General features: G+C 39.5%; 1 protein-coding gene across 1 annotated transcript in view; it reads left to right on the plus strand.

The window, feature by feature from the left end:
* SYNE1 (spectrin repeat containing nuclear envelope protein 1) overlaps nt 1-21,297 on the plus strand; it is a 274,657-nt gene that overhangs the window by 70,749 nt on the left and 182,611 nt on the right. The window contains 19 exon segments of the mRNA XM_081905258.1: nt 2,518-2,536; nt 2,539-2,613; nt 3,986-4,072; nt 4,075-4,187; nt 5,367-5,531; nt 6,354-6,506; nt 7,005-7,148; nt 7,594-7,767; nt 9,367-9,525; nt 10,828-10,992; nt 11,841-11,975; nt 12,218-12,376; nt 13,213-13,421; nt 14,093-14,201; nt 14,846-15,010; nt 16,551-16,718; nt 16,885-17,061; nt 17,957-18,097; nt 19,547-19,707. Of these exon segments, the coding sequence (XP_081761384.1) occupies nt 2,518-2,536; nt 2,539-2,613; nt 3,986-4,072; nt 4,075-4,187; nt 5,367-5,531; nt 6,354-6,506; nt 7,005-7,148; nt 7,594-7,767; nt 9,367-9,525; nt 10,828-10,992; nt 11,841-11,975; nt 12,218-12,376; nt 13,213-13,421; nt 14,093-14,201; nt 14,846-15,010; nt 16,551-16,718; nt 16,885-17,061; nt 17,957-18,097; nt 19,547-19,707 (2,678 nt within the window).

Here is a 21,297-nt window from a genome sequence, read left to right on the forward strand (position 1 = left end):
CCAGGTGAACTTGGTAAAGGCTACTGGCTGAAATCCTAGAAAGCCAATCAGTAGGTAATACTGAGCTAGATGGACCAATGTTCTGGCCAGTATGAGGCAAGTTTGTATTTTTGATGCACAGAATATATCAATATAATATATTCAATATAATCTAATCAATATAATATATTGATATAGTATATCACTATAAAGCTGTTCCACACATAGTGTTGGATCTGGACTAAGTTACTTAGGTTCCATTGAATTCATTGGAACGATCTATTTATGATTGAGTTCCACTGGTTTCAATGGGAACTAAGTATAACTAATAGAGCAGCCCCAAGTCCCAGCTGACAACCATGGTGTAGACTAGGGTGGTGTATTGATCACTGCATCCCAAGTCTTCCTAAAGATTGCAAGACCAACAAGTCTCTATGGCTGAGATAGCAGTGGTGCAAATTTTGTTGCTTGGTTGCTTTTACAGAATCTGATCATTATAGCTTCCATTTTTAAAAGCGGTGGGAAAGCCTTCTATGCCTCAAACTTACATATATGTGTTAAAAGCAGCTTCTGCTACAATCTTAATTCAAAGCAAAATGGAGAGTGCCCTCAGTCATAGCAGTGGGACAACTAATCTTCAGCTCATACCAACTATTCTCATGGCCTCAATGAACTTTTCTGTTTATAATTAAGACAATAGCCTAGTTAGCCAATAATCACTTGGATAGTAGACATGCATTTTGAAGTGAAATGGAAAACCAAATAAGTGAGATAATAGCTCTCTTTTTAAACCTATTTATTAAGCCTGCATAACTTTTTTACATAAAATGAATAAGTCCATTTTGTTATTTTATATATTCCAGAATCTGATGAGGTTGCTAATGTCAGTAATCCATTTGCAAAACTGAAACATGTCTATGCTAAAAAAAAGGATAGTGATGGAATCTATACATGCTATACTGACTGCAGATATGTCTGTTGTGCCAGAACTCTCCATTATTACCTACATTACTGAATAGAGGAGTGTCCTGCACCATCCCACATACAAGAGAAAACTCTGGGTAGATTAGGGAATATCCTTGAGATATGCACAATTTTTAGGAAAAAAACTTCTGGGGGTGGAAACGTAAGGGGTGGTCCCCTAAAATAACATGATGGCACAGTACATTAAAAGACTGGAAGGAGGTGGGGAAAACTGACAGCTGAGTTAGAGGTTGGAATAGAATGGAATAATTGGAACAGGGGTGTGGAGAAATGTATATATATGTGGTAGGAAGAACCATCTCATTATCAGAAAAGGTCACTTCCTGTTTTACAAGAAGCTATTTTCAAATGACCCCATGAATGGGGGAGAGAGCCATCCATATTAATTAATGGAGAAATAAAATAATTTAATACAGCTCGGATTGGGCACAATATACCCATACCCCCCACAGCCCTTTCAGAATGCTGACCTTCTGTTGGAGCACGAGACTGTTGAGTGGAGCTGTCAGCCGGGTTGGGGTGCAAGGTGCTAGACTGAAGCAGTTACAAGCACTGCAACATCTTGCTGAAGGGTCCCCTTGTTTTAATTATCTATGGACTGTTTGAGGTGGGAGGAGAATGACCTAGTGGAATCTATACACATATAAAAAACGCTGGTAAAATGCTTTATTTTTAAATGTTTTGAAAAATACATTGAACTTTGCATCTGGTGTCGCATTTGTATGTTACACTTTACAACACATTTAAAACGTTTTATTTGCAGCTGTGTAGCTGAGTCCTAGTCTGTATCATTTACAGTTGCTAACACGTGAAGTTAACAGGTTGACACTAGAAGAGCTTACTAGTAAAGTCAAGTTGCATTTTGTAGTTGCAGACAGGCCGCCATCTCCCCAGTATTCTCTTTTCTCCATTCATTTCTGTGCAAGCCAAAACCCGCTTAACTTTGAAGTAAGATCCATCAAATTCAGTAGGACATTTGAATAGATATGGGGCAGTATTCAACAAACATTTTTGTGCCAATGCAACGATTAGCACTAGCTACTCTCGTCCCATCCCCAGATCTGCTCTGCACATTACTATAGACAGTACTGAATTAGTTTATATAAAATATGAAGGGATTTATGTTGTGCAAAATGAGAGGAGAGGAAGGGAAGTCATTGATATTTTAAGGTTGTTTAAGTACATATTCTAAAATGTAAAATAGAAATTTACTTTAAAAATTATACTCTGAATTAGACAGACCAGTCTAATTCAGTCATTCATTTAATCTGAATGACATCCCAATCCCTAATTGTGACACCTTTCAATAACTAATAATTTGTGCTCAATGATTATTGAAATCCTCTTTTAATATTTTACAAAGTAATGCACTTTTCGATGATGGTGTAAAGTTTATTAATGTTCAGAAGCATTTCCACATTTCATTTTATAAACCAATAGAGAAAGATGAAATCAGACAAAACTCTTTACATACATGAAAATGTAGGTAAATGTTTATTTCCCCATAAATTGTAGCAATATCATTTGCATTATATCTCTCTCTTTCCTTTTCAGTCTGTTATAGAAAATAACAAATTTTTGAGCAGTATGAAGTTACTTACCAAATCTTGAAAAAGGCAGCTGAGATGTATGCCAGAGCTAATGGCTCATGTAAGTAACAATATATTTGTTTGGCATTAGATTAAAGTGCTTCTGGATTCCATTTTTGCTGTATGATCAAGCTGAACTGTTGCTAAGCAATTTGGAACATGACAAAATTAGAGTTCAGTGTACAAATTAACAACTAGAAGATCAACTAGATGAAGAAAATTCAAAGCAATATTCTTGGCAATAACACAGTAGGCATTCTCTAGTTTTGCACTGAAGCATATGGAAGCAAGCAATCCCTAAGCAAAACACAGGAGTCCCTTGACAACATTATAGGTAACAGCTAGTAATTTAATGGGTGTATCATTGTTGATTTCAGGCACCTGTATCATCCACATGTTCTACCTTAGTACAGAGAAATTGATGTGGCTTTGTGCTTCCTTGTTTGATCAACAGATTTCTATGAATCCATAGGCCAGCATTGTATAAGAAATGAACAGACACACTGTGATATTCCTTACATATTTTATTGTTTGTACAAAGTGTTTGAATTCTTAAGATTGCATTGATATAGCAAAGACCCTTTTTCTTGGTCATGTATTTCCATTGTATAAGAACTAGGCTTTAGGATAAATAATAACATATAGCCCAGTACAACACCTGCAGTAAGGCTGGGGGTATAATACTACTGACCTTGTACAGTTATTGTAGCAATTAACTGAGCACTAGGGAATGTTCTATAAATACAAACAAGAGAATTCCCTATGGAGATGGGTGGAGAGAGGTGGATTATTCTCTCCTGCCTCCCCCCCCCAAAAGCCATTTCCATTTTTTTAAAAAATCCCTCCTTTAACTTCATGGGGATGGGGTGAATTAACGATGCCAGCTCACATTTTTAAGCCATTAGGGTGGCAATATTAAATAAATTTACATATGACCTAAGGCGATAGCTTGAAGTGAAAAGCACACTCTGTGTGAGATTGTGAGTGCATGTGTGTTGTAGCCAGGGTTTTTTTTCCAGCTGGAACTCACTGGAACTTAGTTCCAACACCTCTCAGGTGGGGCCCCATTGCCATTATAAGAGAACAAGGTAGGCGTTCATGGTGAGTTCCGGCACCTCTTTTTCTAGAAAAAAAGCACTGGTTGTAGCAGACATAATATTTGAAGCAACATTCTATTCCCCCCTGCATTAGGGAGAAGGAGGGATACTTCTTTAAAGATGCTGCTCACCATATGCCGTTTTCATCCGTACCGGGTTAAATATTGAAAACAAAAGCAAATGCTACTGCCCAGTTAACCAGGGCACAGTTTGGAGCCAATCAAAAAGTTTTAGAATTGGTTAATCTACCAATTAATGGATTAAAAAGTTGCAGCTTTGGGAATACTCATTTCAGTTGGGTCAAGATTTATGTTAAACTCCAGTACTGTATTTCAGCCGAAGAGATAGAGAGTGTTATGAGATTCATGAATGAGACAACAACACAGTGGAGGCACTTGTCAGTAGAGGTGAGAAGTGTGAGAAGCTGTTAGAAGAAGTCATTGCTAATTGGGACCGATATAGCAGCACCGTGGCCAGTCTGCAAGCCTGGCTAGAAGATGCCGAAAAAATGCTGAATCAATCTGAACATGCCAAAAAGGTAAGGAACATTCTTTGATAAATGCTATAGTGGCTGTGTGTGCTCTTTGCCATTGTTTAACAGGGACCCTGATCCAAAGAACGTTAAGCACAACAGCACTGGACACATGTGGACCAGCATCATTTGCTAACAAAACAAATAATTAGCTACAATAGATTTGGTCAACTATTGGAAAGGGGGCAGGCTAGATGTTACAGGGCAGCACAGGAGACAACTCCTAGGGGCCAAGGTCCCTTCAGGTCCCCCAATAAAATATTTGAGGGGGCCAGTGCCCCCCAAAGTTGATGAGTATTGCCATTCAAAAGTGCCATGTCATGTAATTGCTTACCTGCCCCTCCCCGCAAAAAATTTATTCAAGTTGGCACCCCTGCAGGGCAGGAAGATTCAGAGGTAGAGACAGGTCTGGCATTGTCTCCCAGAGAGAGGAGATGGAAAGAGGAGACACATACACCTAGATGTAGCACCAACAGTAGTGAAGCCACTATATGCTCAGGTCCTCCAGCAAGAGTGATCAGAGGATTAGCTTTGAAAAAAGCCAAGGCTCAGAATATGAACAGAAATAGGTAGTAGAAATCATTTATTATCATAGTTTGCTGAAGGCTATCATGCATAGTGTCTTCAAAGATCAGCCTGGTCTGGGATCTCCTTACACACATGGAATTTCTGATATGTACAGTTTCTGCATAGGTGCCCCCATGCTTCCCTTTAGAAGGCAGGGCCGGTAAATATTTTGGTGGCTTTTTTTGCCAGTTTAGTCCTACACAGCCTCCGAGGTTCTTTGAGTGCTTTGGCCACACAGTCCTCAGATTTTCTCCCCAGTATGAAGTTGAAGAGGTTGGGATCATCTTACAGCTGCTCTTGTTCACATTTGTATCTTCAAAGTTTGGAAGAAGGTTACCTATTTATTCTTATCAAGGCAAGTGCATTTGTTGAAGCATGAACTGTAAATAAAGCAAGGTTGCACCTCAGTGTCTCAAATCTTCATTTGGGTAGTCTTAATGATGACTACCTGCCCCCATAACGAATAGGTACCAAAAGTTTTTTGTTTTTTACAACATGCATAAAACAGACATTGTCAGACTAGTTGTAAAAGGAGGAAACCAAATGATGCTTTAATAAGTGGTATGAGGTTTTTATGTTTGCATTTTCATAATTCATTGCTAGTTGTGTTCTTCTTAGGATTTCTTCCGGCATTTACCACAGTGGATTCAGCAGCACACTGCTATGAATGATGCTGGCAATTTTCTAATCGAAACATGTGATGAGACCATTTCCAGAGATTTAAAACAACAGCTGCTGTTGCTGAATGGACGATGGAGAGAGTTATTTATGCAAGTCAAACAAGTATGTCCTTGGTGGTTTTTGTTCCATAGTTGTTACCCATTGACACAAAAAGAAGCTGAAAGGGCAAAATCACTTCTCCAAGGTGTCTTTCCACGTGAGAAAGGATTTAAAGCAAGGCAGGAAACAGTTAAGCAGGGATATGTGGAAAGGTGGAAGGGGGCACAGAGAGAGCGAAAGAGAAGGAGGAAAGGGTCACCATGTAGATTTGTTCGCAACTTCAAAAACACAGCCCATTACTCACGACAAGAAACCCATGAATACCTGAGTGTAGGTGCTTAAGAGATACAGAGTCCATGGCAGCGAAGAAGCAAGCGGCTCCGCACAGCTCCCAAGCACTGGTGGAACGGCTTGCTTTCCCCTCTTGTCTGCCTCTGCCATTAAGGGCGATGCCTGAGACTGAGTGAGTTCAGGGGGCAGCGGCACAGGCATAGGCTCCCCCACTGACGGGGTGGGAGGGGGAAAAGCCCTGTGGCACCGCCAGTGCAATTCTGGCCAATTCTGGCATACTTCCTCTGACCTTAGATGCAGAACATACTATACTGACTCCTTATCCATACACTCTCCACTAAACAGCGTCGAGTTCAGCCACATTTTGTCGCGTTTGTTGACTGAACACCCCCCTCAGTGATGACACCCGGGGTGGGCTGCACCCACCGCACCCCCTTCCTATGCCACTGTAATGATGTGCATGTTACTTAATGCTATTTTCAATGCGAAAATATCACTTCACAGAGTTCTAAAAATAATACTGAATGAAATGCAAGCATTTGCTCCTGAACCAGTCAGTGTTCTATTGACCCTGTGTTTTATCTGCTTTCATAGTACGCTCGGGCTGATGAATTAGACAGAATGAGAAAAGAATATTTGGATGGTGTAGCTGCCTTGTCTGCTTTCACTGATCAAGCAAAGAGGAAATTCCGTGTTCCTTTAGAAGTGTCCTTTCTAAATATGAAAATGTTTGTTCAAGAAATAGAGGCAAGTTTCTTTTTCTTCCAGCAGAGAACATTCTTTAAACATTCAGGGTTGAGTCCAATGGAGAGAGCAAGGTGACTTTTTTCTTCCCCTTCAGCTCCCAACACTGCCTCCCACGCTGGTCCAGAGTGTTGGGGGACTGAGTTTAGTTTACCCAACTGTTATTTCCTTGTCTTCTGTCCTGTCCTGCCTATTGTACCCAGGGTTTATGGGAGAGTGCATCCTCTAGGGCAGAGCCTTATTTAGCTGGTGCATCAGTTTATATGTTCTGGTTTTCAGGTACTTTCTTCCCTTGCAAATATTACACTTTTCATTTCATGTTCCCTTGCTTACATGAGAACCAGGAAGAGCTGGTGTAGTGTAGTCATTATAATGGTGGACTAGGGGTAGTATTAAGTTTTACTCAGAGTAGATCTTGCACCTACAACTAACCGGACAGTCACTGTGCAAAGAGAAAGTGCATACCTACATACATAGTTACTGCTGAACTATTGGTTGCAGGATATTAAACAGAAAGTGCCTGTGATGGAATCTCAGTACAAGATGGTTACAAGGACAGCACAACTTGTTACCAAGGAACTTCCACCAGAAGAAGTCAATGAAATGCTTGCAACTATGTCAGGAATCAAAGGACAGCTTGGCAAGGTATTCAAGCAACTGTTGAAGATGTTCTAAGGCTTAGATATAAGGCTAGGACTGATGTCCATGCCAACTTGGAAGTAAGCCTTGGAGAATTCAGTGGGACTTTCTCCCAGATGGGTGCCTGTAGGGTTGCAATATTACTTGCCCTATCAAAGAGGAATTCAGGCAAGGATGGCAGGTAAGATGAAGCTAAAAGGGCAGGACAGAGAAATGTGTGGGAGAGAGAAGCTGATGTGGAGTATAAGACAGTAGAATGACGTCTCACCCACACAGATGTTCTAATTTAATAACTACATATTAAAGTCAAAATAAAGTGAATAATATTATAGGAACCTGATACTATTTTAAACCTTTTATGTTGGTGCTAAGGGAATAAAGATGCATTATAAGGCCCATTTTACTTTAAAAATGCACGATATACAATAATGTGAATATATATATTTCTCAGGTAGATGGTACCTGTCCGGTTGTGCTCTATGAATCTCAGCAGCTGCTTCCTCACCTGGAAGAATTGGAGAAGCAAATTACAAATTTTTATGAATCTCTTGAGAAAGTCAATGAAATTATTTCTGTCCTAGACCCTGAAGTCCAGCCTGCCGATGTTTTTAAACAGCAACATCAGGTATTTCTTCCATGAATGCTCAAAGAGGAGATTCAGTTAACAGTATACTAAAAAGATTGATATTTTGCTCCTGTTTCAGCTCTGTAAGAATGCACCCGATATTCCACTCTAGGCAACACAAAAGTCACTTTAGATTGCATTGAACTGAAGCTCACCTTATATGGTTGCCGCTGACCCAGTTTGTCAGTGAAATTTCTCCATTGACTTCAACATATGGTTGAAGAATGGGGCCTGGCTCAGTGGTATAGCATGTGCAATCCCTAGCATCTCAGATAGCAGAGCCAGGAAAGATCTCTTAACCAGAGACCTTGGGGAGCAGACATTCATTTTTGCATTCATGAAGGCTAATATTTCTCACTACTCCAAAATATCTGGGACCTGCATGGCAGTGGAAAGCTGCCATGCATCTACACGTTATCATAAACAGTGTGTTGAGTGCAGAGTGTTGAAAGCAGAAGTCACCTTTGCAAGCTTAGGCAGCAACCCTGTGCATCAATGAAAAAAATAATGTTATTCTTCTAAGTGAACATGAAAAAAGGCCTCACTGCATACAGCATTGTGAATCTATCCTTATTAAGGCAATATGCAGCTCTTTGACCTATGCAGCTATCACTCACTTCTATTAGAACCCAGGAATCTCATCTGCTATCATTAGAAGGAATACTTTAGTAAATCTTTGTAAGGAATCAAAGGACTATGACATTAAAATTGTCTGGTAAGCAAGTTCCCTCTACTACAGGCTCTGCTTCAGGAGATAATTCAGCTTTGGAGAAATCATAATTAAACCATACCTTCCAGATTATTCCAGGCTGCTGATCTTTGCTTTAAAAAAATATAATAATGGTACTTTCTAAAACACTTAAGGCACCACCTTACTTTTTGTGATGTTTTAAACAATAATCATTAAAATTTAATGGATCTACTTGCTGAGTGCCTTTTATTTTTTGCTTTGATGTGCCTCTTTATCTTCCGGGGAATGCAATGATAGAGACGGAGGAACATGCGTATGAGTAACTTAAATCCTGATCCCAAGTATATTCACTCAAAGGTAGCCCCCCACTAGATTTTACTGGGGCTCAGTTATATACAAGGTGCTTTTAAAACTGCAGCCTTAGTCACCTGCTGAGACATGCATAACTAATGTTACAGTTGAATTTTCCATATGACACAGAAATTGCTTTCTGAATGCTAATAAGCCCACAATACGGGTTTGTCATAAATGTAACATATTTACATAGGAAAATAGCCTTGAAGCATTTAATGAGTATCAATGAATCTTCTGTTACAATATTTCAACAACTAAAATTTACATTAAAAGGCCAATGCATGAGCAATCCTGTTTCATTGCAAATGCTCAAGAGCTATTTGAAAACATTGGGGCTGCAGTACACATAAACCTCACACAGGACTACAACCTCTAAAAAACATTTTCAAAATAATAAATAACATCTAATTTTTGTGAAATGATACTACTGTATTTTAAGGATAAATGTGGACATACCACATGGATGTATCAGTTTGGGACTGGTGTTATTTTGACTAGTTTTCCTTACTGTAAAAACACTTTTAATTTTGTTTTCATTTTTCATTTTCTTTTAGGATCTAGTAGCTTATCAAGAAAATTGCAAGAAAGACATATCACTAATTGAGAGAAACAGTCAGACCATTGTGAAGTTTGTGACTTCAAGTAAGGTGTTGCACCACTTCAATCTTTCGGTGCTTCAAAAGAAAGTCGTAGAAATACAATCTGCTTTTCAGGTAATTTGTTGTGAGAGGAGGTTGGTCCATTCTGCAGCACTCCCAGCATGAAAGAGCTGAGCCTTCATCTCAAATGTCTGAGAAGAAAGCCAGAGCCACCCAGATAACGTCAAATAAGGCAGCTTCAGGTGTGAAATCAGAGGCTGGGCATCTCTCCGTTAGGAGATGCTTTAGCTGCATCCTGCATCGCTGATTCTGCATTTAGTTGAGAGGTTGAACTAGGGAGCCTCCGAGTTACCTTTCGGTTCTGTGATTACACAAAGAAGATTTTCCTGAAATTATCTGAGTCTGATAAATTTTGGGAAAACCCTTGCCAAATTATGCTGTAGAAATAAAAATGCAGGTTAGATGACAAGAGTAGAGAAGGAAGCAGCCGGAGAACCTAGCAACATGTGACATGCATTTTTTTTTTCAAAGGCAAGCTGCTTCAGGAGATGAAAATTTGGAATGGTGGTCCAGTGGAGGAGAGGTGCCTAAGCTTTTGCTTTAACCCCTGGCCACCAAAACCCTTTCCTCCTTGAACTGTACTTACTGGGGCAAATAGCAGTGGCTCCTTCATGATGAGAGAAAGGGAGACATGCTGTGCATGTCCAGTGGCCTTTGGGGAAGCATTTTTTCCACAAGGGCCACTAAGCAGTACACCACTGGCTTGAGAGGACAGGGAGAAATATTCCTCCTCCTCTCTCAATGTTTCTGGTTCTACCTTTCACAATGTGCTGGTCCTAGTAACTGCAATGTGAAATGGAGGCGGTTTCAGGTATTGCAAGTGATTGTAATGGAAAGAAAGAGAAGGTCTGGGGACTTAGGAGGCACAGCCAGTTTAAACTAAGTTTTCAGAACTATTACTTTTTAGATATTGGCGTGTTAGCAATATACTGTAGCAGATTTCAGACAAATTGTGGGTCGTATCTGATTTTGCCTTGTTTGATTTCCAATTGATGATTTAAGCATTATAGCTCTGAAAATGTCTGGTTTTCAGGCCATTGCATATTAAAGCAGACTAAATCTAACCCACCCTCACAGAAGTCAGATTCTTTCAAAGCTTCTTATTAAAGAAATTCTAAAAAGGAAACACGGAAATGTTCATCATTTTGTTTTGTTCCATTTGGAGTAGAATAACATAATCATGAAAACTAGGGTGATATGCAACTAAGTTTTACTTAAAGTAGACCTATTTAAATTAATGGAGATAACTTCATTCATTTCAGTTCGTATTTTTTTCAGTGGGTCTATTCTGAGTAAAACTTTGTTGCATACCACCCCTAGAGTTATTGTTATCTCTTTCTGTTTTCATTTACAAAGAATATGGTCAAGAAGACAAGTGACTGGAAGAAAAATGTGGAGGCAAACAGTCATTTGATGAAGCAGTTTGAGGAATCCAGAACAGAATTAGAAAATGTTCTACAGATAGCACATCGTTGCCTAAAGGAAAAAGGCAGACCTGAAGAACTTCTCAGAAAACATACCGTGAGTATAAACTCTTATTTTCAACATGATCCTATTCAGCTGATAGCAATGTATATTTAGGAATCACAATAAAGCAAGTATTTACATCTTTGTATGTGACAGGATATAATTTCTGAAAATGCTGATTTTAGTGAAATTGAGAATTAACCTACTCCAAACCTGTAAGTTAGGATATGATTGACCTTTTCCTGCTGCAGGCAAATTTCTGCCTGTGGGGAGAGGACGAAAATAACCTCACACCTTTGTGGATGTGCACAAATCACAGTGTACCATCTGTTACTCAGAACAGAAAGTCGGTGTGTACTTGCATATAGCTGCCCACCCACACCTTTTCCCCATAGCTTGAAAGAGAATTCCCATGAGTAGCTATGTGAGAAATAAAAACTGGCCTCCCATTCTGAGTAATGTTTGGGGTTTGTGTAGCCGGACAGGGAGTGAGCAGCACAAGGGACATTTTATATGGAACTTAGTAATATAAATTATGTACTAGGTGCAGCTCTGTTTCCTGCCAATAAAGATTTAGAGGAAAGTGGTGATATGGAACCTTGTTTCCTGATGTGGCTACTACTTCATCATTTGTAATAATTTATCATTATCGTTATCGTTATCGATATTACCACCGCAACACCAAAATACCCACATGTCCTAAGTTCCTAGTGATATGAAGTATTTGTATTGGCCATGCTTTTCTGGTAGTTTGGACAATATGGGCTCAGATGCCATTCATAAAAGCAGGCCCAACAGCAATACCACCTTCCTCCTTTAGTCTGAGATTTTGTCACCAGTTGTGTGTTTCCCCTAGCAAAGCAGTAACGTTATCACTATGTACTATTATTTTTCAACATCAGGATTTTTTCAGTCAGTTGGACCAGAGGGTGCTAAATGCTTTCCTGAAAGCTTGCGATGAGCTTACTGATATCCTTCCTGAGCAAGAACAACGTGCTCTCCAGGAAGCTGTTAGGAAGTTACATAAGCAATGGAAGGTTAGTATTTCCAGATTTAAGTAAGCATGGTTCCACTTGGTCTCCGTGGGTGGTCTCTTTGTACAAATTTTCTTCTCAGCTTTTCTTGAACAGGCAAAATTAGAAATCCCCATGTGTTTATATTTACTTACATTGTGCAGCTCAAACAATATTTTAAAAAATATTAACATCATATTATAAAATAATGGAAATGAGTATCATGTTAGCTTCCTCTTACCTCTCCCACCGTTTATGGAGTGCAGGATGCCCAGTCAGAAGCCCCATACCATTTACTTCGCTTGAAGATACAAGTGGAAAAGAACAAATTTCAAGCAACAGTGCAAGAATGTCATGCTGAACTAGCTCGAGAGCAAGAGCTGGTGTCCAAGGAGAGCAGTGAGAAGATAATTAGAGAGCACAAGGTAAGCCTGAAAAGCAGTTAGATGGGTACATGTAGAAATTGTGCATATGTGCTTGTACAATTCCATGAGAATTATGAACTACACAATGTGCTTCAGAAGATAAGCAACATGATCCTTACATTCCTGTTCAAGATATGCTTGTGTTGAAATAAACCCTATATGATTTTAACTTCCACAGTCAAATGGATAGGATTCTCCAACTTGGATTTTGATCCAAGGGTACTTGTATAGTTCAGTGATGATAAAAAATTAATCAAAATTACTAGTGCCAGGTCAACAGTGATCACATGGGGAGGGCTGCCCATTAGGTACTTTAAACAGTCACACTTGATATATAGAATCTCAACAGTAATTGTAATACTCATGAAGAGAGAGAGAAATAATGTATAAAAAACAACACCAGTTGTGGCAGTTTGAGGGCTGGATTCCTTGCAATGGTGGCACAAGCTGGAGAGAAGGTGTGTGTCTTCTCACAAATGCACTGTCTTTTTTAAAACTGAAATGTACCTGCAAGATTTTAAATACATATGTGAGAAACTATGAGGTTATGTGTGAGTTTATTTATGTGAAAAAGCAGTCATTCAGAATCAACAGCATGTAAGTTTGTCATGTGAACTGGGCTCAAAATACTGCCAGAAACACAGAGTGAGTGTGCTTCGGATTTCAGCCTTAACTTCTCAGACTTTAAATTATTATTGACTGTGACCTGAGCTTTAGGTTTTATAACTTCATGTGTCAGTTTTATCTTCCATAGACGTGCAAATACCTGTAATGGAAGGTATATTACATCAAATATATCAGTGGAGTAGGCAATCATTTTCCTTTTCTGCCTTCAGTTGTTCTTTGGCGAGAAAGGCTCCTTGCAGCTATGTGAGAAAAGATTGCATCTGATTAATGAATTGTGCTTGAAACTGCCTGAATCGGATCCACTTAGGACAATATCACAAAGTAGCCAGAAAAGCCTCAGTGAACTTAAATCCCTGGTTGCCAGCACCTACATGAAGCTAATGGATCACCCAGATAAATGGAAAGACTACAAGGACAGGTACTTTTTGTCTGACAATGGTAAAGACGTAATAAAACCTTGGTGGAGATTATTAGAAAAGCACTCCTGCTCATCATTTTGTTACGCCCAAGTAAATATACAACTATTGAGAGGGCAACCTTTTTTTCTTTCTCGAGCTTCACTCCTGTAGGAGTAATATGTGGGCAGCTGTAGTCCCACAGTAGGCAGGGCTGGATCCAAAACTTCATAGGCTTCCCTTCTATTTCTCTCTTTTGCCTGACCTCTTCCTTCTCTCCCTTTCCCTCTCCCTCCCTTCCTTAGAGGTCCTAAACTGAACTTTTACATAGGGCTTTTAGAGTCCTAGGGCCCCAGATGATAACCTCTAATATACAACAATACTCCTCTGGAGTAGAGGAAATTTTTCCAATCTTACATATATACAGTAACACAGAATATAAAGGTATACCTAAGAGAAGTACAGGCTCTGCATTAAAGAAGAAGGATCAGGATGTTTCCAAAGTATATTCACCAGCTTTAAATGTTCCATCATTGAAAACATTTAACAGAGGCAATTTCCCTTCTAAACAGTCAGAAGCCTTTTGAGGTGTAGTAAGTTCAAAACTCTATTCTTTTAGTTTCATTAAGATTTATATAAATGACTATTGCTGTTTCCTTATTGGCTGTTGGTTGTTTATGTGGTTATGTTTCAGATTTTCTGAATTGGAAAGCTGGATTTCGTCAAGGGAAGCCCAGCTCAAGAAGATTAAGCATGGTGCCAGTGATACCACTAAATATAATCACTTTAAAACATCAATAGAGGTATATTTAGAATTACTGAAAATAAGATAGATGTTTTTGCTTGTAGTACTAGCAAGATGAGTTCAGATGGTAGAAACTGAAAGTGCAAATAAGCTCTCTTCTGCTTTTGGCATTTTAGAGCACTGAATTGTGGTATAAACCACTGAGCCTCTTGGGCTTGCTGATCGGAAGGTCAGCAGTTCGAATCCCCATGACGGGGTGAGCTCCTGTTGATCTGTCACAGCTCCTGACAACCTAGTAGTTCAAAAGCACGTCAGTGCAAGTAGATAAATAGATACCGCTGTGGCAGGAAGGTGAATGGCATTTCTGTGCGCTCTGGTTTCTGTCATGGTGTTCCATTGCACCAGAAGTGGTTTAGTCATGCTGGCCACATGACCCGGAAAGCTGGCTGTGGACAAACGTCGGCTCCCTCGGCCTGAAAGTGAGATGAGTGCCACAAATCCATAGTCGCCTTTGACTGGACTTAACCGTCCAGGGGTACTTTATCTTTAACTTTATAGTAAATATAAACAAGGTTATATAAACAGTGGAATGTAAGAGAACTGGCACTTCCTCGGTAAACAGAATCAAGTAGTGGGGCAACCCACAACTGTTGACTAAACTGTTTGTTTGTGTTTCTAATTTCTGTATTAATTATATTTCAGGAAATTCAGCAAGAAACTTGCAAGCAAGGAGAAGCTATCAGCTGGTTAAAATCTAGGCTCGCTGCCCTGTCTGAAGTTTCTTCAGAGAATGAAGTAAAAAAGCAAGAGGATGAGCTTTCCAGACTTTCAAGTGACTTTAAGAGCCTCTTAGCCTTGTTGATAGAGGTATAGTATCACTTCATTGTACTTATATGCCCTCTCTACCCTTGCCCATCATGATTGATTTGAGTGAGTCTGAGGTGAGAGGTTGGTTGGATTTAGGGTGTGATGAACTTGAAGGGGTGATGCTCTGAAAGAGGTGGTAGTATGGCTGCTTTCAAAATAAAGCGTGCTGGTCCTGGAGGCTTGTGAGAACTATTCCTTGTACATTCCACTCTTTTGGGGAAAGGTGCTAGAGAAGGTGATAGCTGTGCAGCTTCAGACACTATTGGAGGAAATGGATTATTTGGACTCATACACTGTTGATTCAGGAATGAATCAGCCTTGGTTGCCCTTGTGTATGACCTTTATCAGGAGAGAAATTGGGGAGTGTGGCCCTCTGCAGCTCTTGATAACATGGTATTGTACGGGACCAACTCTGCGAATTGGGAGTAAGGGGCACTGTGTTAGAGTAGTTTGGCTCCTTTATACAGGGTCAGTTTCCACGTGTTGTATTGGCTGACTATCTTGACCAAAGAGGTCTGTCCTTTCCCAGTGCTAGTTTAACATCTTCTGTGAATAGGTGATATCATTGCTCAAAGAGCAGCATTGGCTGCCAAGTTGATACTGAGCCAAGTGTAAGTTGTTGTTGTTGGGGTGTTTTTGTCGGCTGACTTATAAATTCCAAAACAGCTTGAGACCTGGCTATCTGAAAGAATGCCGTTACTCATATGGACTGAACTGGTGCATGAGATCCCAAGATGCAGCCTCTGAGGTTGCATATGAACTATCGTACACTTGAAGCACACACACACCCAAATTATGGGAACTGTAACTTTGTGAAGGCTAAACTGTAGTTCCCAGGGTTCTTTGAAATGGGTGCTTTAAATGTATTTTGTGTATGCAGCTTGAGAAGGCTTAGCCCTCACTGGGCTTTGGGGGGAGGGGTTCAGACACATATTTATTTTTTATTCTCCCTAAATATCCTTGGGGTTTCCCCTGAGCCTGCTAATCCCTTCCTCTGTTCATTAATGATACCATTATGATTACATAAGGATCCCACTTGGAAGATGGGTTTGCTACTTCATATATAAAATATGTACTAGTATGGAGGAGAAAGTCATTGAATGATGACACTTCTGCAATTCATTAAAAAAATTTCTGAAGCTGAACTGGAAACAGGAAAAGTGAGACAGAGCGAATTCAGAAACCATTAACCAAATGGTTAATGGAGGGAATCTACGCATACCTACTTTGCAGTGCGCTGTGGTCACAAAAGTAAAAACTTAGACATAATAAATATAATAGTTGGCAAAATTCAGGGGTTGTGTTTTTTTTGTTTGTTTGTTTTTTTGAATCATTAAAAGCAGGAGTGGATAACCTTTGGCCCTGCAGACGTTGCTGAACTACAACTCCCATCAGGCCCAGCAGAAATGTTCACTGGCCAGTAATGGTAAAAGTAGTTCAGCAACATCTGGAGGGCCAAAGATTCCTCACCCCTAATTGAAAGTATTGATTCTTGACACTGAACTGCTTCACGGAGTTTTAATATTTCTCCTAACAATAGATTGAGAAAATGTTGAGTGCTGTAGGTGATTGCGTCCAGCACACAGAAGAGGTGAAAGTTAATCTGGAAGAACTGATCACAAATTCAAAAGAAGCTCAGGCAGAAGCTGATAAAATCTTAGAGGTTGAAAGCTTATTACAGGCTCAGCAACTCCTTCGGTATCACCAGGTAGGACAATAGCCCATATTTGAACCTTCACTTGTTTCGTTAGTAAGCACTTTTATAGTCACCTCTTTCACTGCCACTTGTATATACACAGCTATGTGGCTATTTCTGTAGTGAGGGAATCAGTATGTCTACATCTGCTTCAGCCCTTACTGATGTTTTCTCCCAGCAAAAGACAAAGAGGCTCCATGAAAAGAGGCAAGATGTGCAACAGCAAATGGCCCGAGGTAAGCAGCTACAGATTGAAGGTGGTCTGTCACCCACTGTGCAAGAAGACCTATGGAAGTTGGAGAGTATGTTAGAAAACATGCAGCAATCTATGGATAAACGTGAAGATCAATTGCAGGTCAGTGTGTTATTCATGTAACTCCACAGAGAAACAAAAACAGTCTCCTTGCTTATGATTTAATTGCTCTATATTTAGTTGTTTTGTTTTGAGTTTGAACAATGTAATACATTTTCTTGTTAAAATTGGCCATTTTTTCTGCTAGTGAAACACCAGCATCTCCACCTTGCACTTGTCTGCAGACATTCCAGCTCCAGGGAGCTGTACAGTATGTGAGCAGTTGGCACAGGGCATAACTCAGGAAAGCTCCCAAGTGTCAGAGCAAGGCAGTTATGCAAACCTTGAGCTTCTCTGACAAAGCACTAGGAAAGTTCCTTGTTGGCATGAGCTGAAGATTAAGCATATTCCTTTTATATACTCTATATACCTTCTTCTGGGTCATGGGACTTACGTTAAAACTGTGCTAAGGTAGAGCTCCTAACAGTTTCATGGGTTGGGGGGGTGGCTTACAGAGTGTGTATAAAGAGATTTTGCCTAAGCATCAATTCATGCAGATCATGATTCTTGCTGAGACAAACTCAGTGATTACACAGCTCCCTTGTTCTCAAGGCTTGGGAACTTTCTTGTGCCAGTGGCTCAGACGCTGAGGGTTTTCTAGAGCCCTAAAAGCAAGCTTTTGCAGGGCTTTTGCATAGCTGTGTCTGAGCTGTGATTAGTGTCTATGGAGTATGAGCAAAAAAATAGAAGAAGTGCTAAAATAGGCTGATTTTGCATGCTCAGAATCTTGTTTTGCATTCTGAACTGGAGAAGAACCTATCGGGGGAAATGGTGTTTGACTCATTATCATTTGAGCTAGACAAAATTAATATTTCAAACCAGGTCATTATCAACTTTGACAATATTGCTAGTAAATTGCAGGCAAACTTTTTCTTTTACTTCTTTTTCTTTCTTGTAGCTCACTGTAAGCACATGGGAACAGTTTGAAAGGGACAAAGAAACGGTTGTAAAGTACCTTAGTCATGCAAGCTCTGCTCTTGAACGCATCTTAAGCTTTAGCAGCTTAGAGAGTTTGTCATCAGAACTAGAAAAGACAAAGGTATGTATGTTGCTGTACTTGGAATTTTACAGTCATAATTGGTTCTTTTGCTATTATACTGAGGATATATATCTTATTTTATTTCCTTGTTTTTGCCTTGGGCAACATCCTTGAAAATGTGCTGTAGTATATTTTTCAAGAAAAAAACACACACATCACAATATTGGTCAGCCTGGGCATAGCATCCATTATAAACAATTCCCATAGGTTCAGTAGAGCCCTGGTTTCACTCTCTTTCTACAGTGGGGCACAGAATGCAGCAGAACAGACTGTGCCAATTCCTATATTCCCTTCTCCCTGCTTATCCATTCAAGTTAGTAATCTATCAGTCGGGCAGGATTTCAGGTAGTGGAAAACAGGCCCTGTGCACTTTTGGCAATCTTTGGCATGGTGGCTGCTGCATTGGCAGTGGGACTGAATTGTGGCCTTAGTAGTTAAGAATATTGGAACAAGAGAGGCTACCACCTCCAATTCTGGTGCTGATGTATAAATCCCTACACAACTTAGGACCAAGATACCTAAAAGAGCATCTTACCTCATCACTTACATACCCAACTGATCACGGTGCTCTGCAGGAGAGGGCATCCTATAGATACCCTCTTATCCGAAGATATATTCTGCATGATGTTGGAATCGAGTCTTTAGTGTGGCAACACCTGCCCTTTGGAATTGCCTCCCATTACATATCAGCCAAGAACCGTTTTTATATATGCCATTGCTTTAGATATGTTTCATTGTACAGGGTGGCTAAAAAGTAGGTATACTGCTTTAGAATCCATTTTCTTTGTTCTTGACTCAAGTTCTCATCATTCACAGTATCTGGAAAGAAAAATATTTGTTGTTTGTTTGTTTTTAAAAGTATACCTACTCTTGGGCCACCCTGTATTATGAAATCATTTTGAATTACTTCATAGGAAGTGATTCATAATGGAAATAAATAATAACAATCCATTATTATTAGTTCCTTTCAAAAACCTATTTATATACTATACTATTTTGTAATCTGTTCTTTGGGGGTATTCCTCATCTAAACCAGAGATACTTGTACAGTGGTACCTCGGGTTAAGTACTTAATTCGTTCCGGAGGTCCGTTCTTAACCTGAAACTGTTCTTAACCTGAAGCACCACTTTAGCTAATGGGGCCTCCCGCTGCCACTGTGCCACTGCCGCACGATTTCTGTTCTCATCCTGAAGCAAAGTTCTTAACCTGAAGCACTATTTCTAGGTTAGCGGAGTCTGTAACCTGAAGCGTATGTAACCTGACACGTATGTAACCCCAGGTACCACTGCAGTAGTAATTTTATGAAGCGGTGTTCTGGGAGTTCTTTTTTTTTTACAAAGGTATCCACTCAAGATGAATAATGATCACTGCTTGACCAGTTGCTAATAACGTATTTCTAGACTCTTCCCACAAATATATTCTGTTCATAACTCCACACCTCTTTACAGGCACTTTCTAAGCAGACAGTAGCCATGGCCATGGAGGCTGAGACTCTTGTCAAGAAGTCTTTTGCAATACAGCTTGGTGAGAAGAAGAAGCAAACCCTTCAACAGCAAGCAAAGTCGGTCCGGGAACAAGTTAAAAAAATGGAAGCTTCACTTGAAGAAGAGTATGTTCTTAAACAGTCATAGTATTATTTCCTTCCTGACACAAGAATTGTACATTTTGTTGTCTTATCAAAATGCGGTGTTTATTCACAACTGGCTTTGTAAACCTCAGTTTGTCATACAGCAGAAATTACCATGTAGTACTGAAAGAGTATAAACAACTATTATGACTAACCAATACAGAAAATAGTAACTTGTCCCTCGATGCATTGTACTAAGAAGCAGATACTCATTTATCAGTGGGACTCAATTCCATGCAAGTGACCTTAGGACTGCCATGCTAAGCTGCAATTATAAATCCAATTATGCATGTTCAAGCCAATTAATTTTAATGTAACTAAGCGCTGTTAATTGAGCACAGAACTGAAGTAATATAATACACTTCAGTAACACACATAGTAAATTATTTGACTCAGGCAAGGATAAATGAATAGTGCCATATCCTAAAGTGCCTGAAGCCTTTAGAAGAAACGTATGCCTAGTTTTTAAAGTATTTTTCTTCATATTTTCCCAATCTGTGTGTACGAGAATATAAAAATGTGCCTTTTTCCTCACTGAAGTTAAAACCCAGTTCTTTTTCTTGTTGCTAAAAATGATGCTTCATTACAGTGGACTTTCAGCTCAAAGTTCTATTTCCTGCCTTAAGTTGGATCTGGCCTAATGGTCCAGTTTTGAAAATATTAGGACCAGTTAACATGTTATGGCTGTTACGCATATAGCAACTTTTACACTACTGCACGAGACAATTAAAATGATTTGCAGCCGTAATATGTAAACCACCTATTAATTCCAGCAGGGCTTTTGAATAAGCCATCAACATTCTTAAAAGGCCTAAAGGTGCAACCATGTTACAACTCACATTATTGTTAACAAAAATCAAAATATCAGCGGTCACTTGCCAATTCACACATTCACTTTGATGTCCACACATTGCTCCAAAGATTTATTCATACAAATGAACCAAAAACTTAAATATATTGCTGTTGCTGCCTTTCAGGGCTGATGCATATATTTGCAGTGCCACAGCCCAAGGAGCTGCTCCCAAGAAGTGCTGCCCGGTTCTGTTGAGATCCTAGTTCATTTGGAAAATTCTACAAATCAATGCATCCATGGCATCATATAGTCCCAAAAGAGTTTTAAAGATTGATTCATCCTCACAACGCCTTTGTGGGAGAGTTCACTAATATTCCCATTTCATAGGCAAGAACCTGAGGCTGAAAGTTAGTGAGTTGTTCAAGGCAACCATTGATTCCATGCCTGCACAGAGATTTAAGCCACATTACTTCTTATCTAAGTCCAGTGTTCTGTTCTCTGGAACATTACTTTTCAGAATGAACAGTGTTCAGTGATGCAGGTACAATGAAATAAATGTCATTTTTTTGCATTTGGCCTCTCATTATACCTTCCCTTTTTTCTGCTGAATAAATCTATGTAAATTTGTTTACCTACTTCATGGTTAATTTTCACTACCTTTAGAGAGGAGCTGCATTTTAGTAAGACAATATTGCCCCAGAAGTAATCATGGAGAATGCAATTTCATATGCTATTTGTTGTGTTGTGAGTGGCTTCTTTCTTTCCATATTGCTCTTTTC

The sequence above is a fragment of the Podarcis melisellensis genome, assembly GCF_964234715.1.
Source record: "Podarcis melisellensis genome assembly, chromosome: 3".
In the NCBI taxonomy this organism is placed as follows: domain Eukaryota; kingdom Metazoa; phylum Chordata; class Lepidosauria; order Squamata; family Lacertidae; genus Podarcis; species Podarcis melisellensis.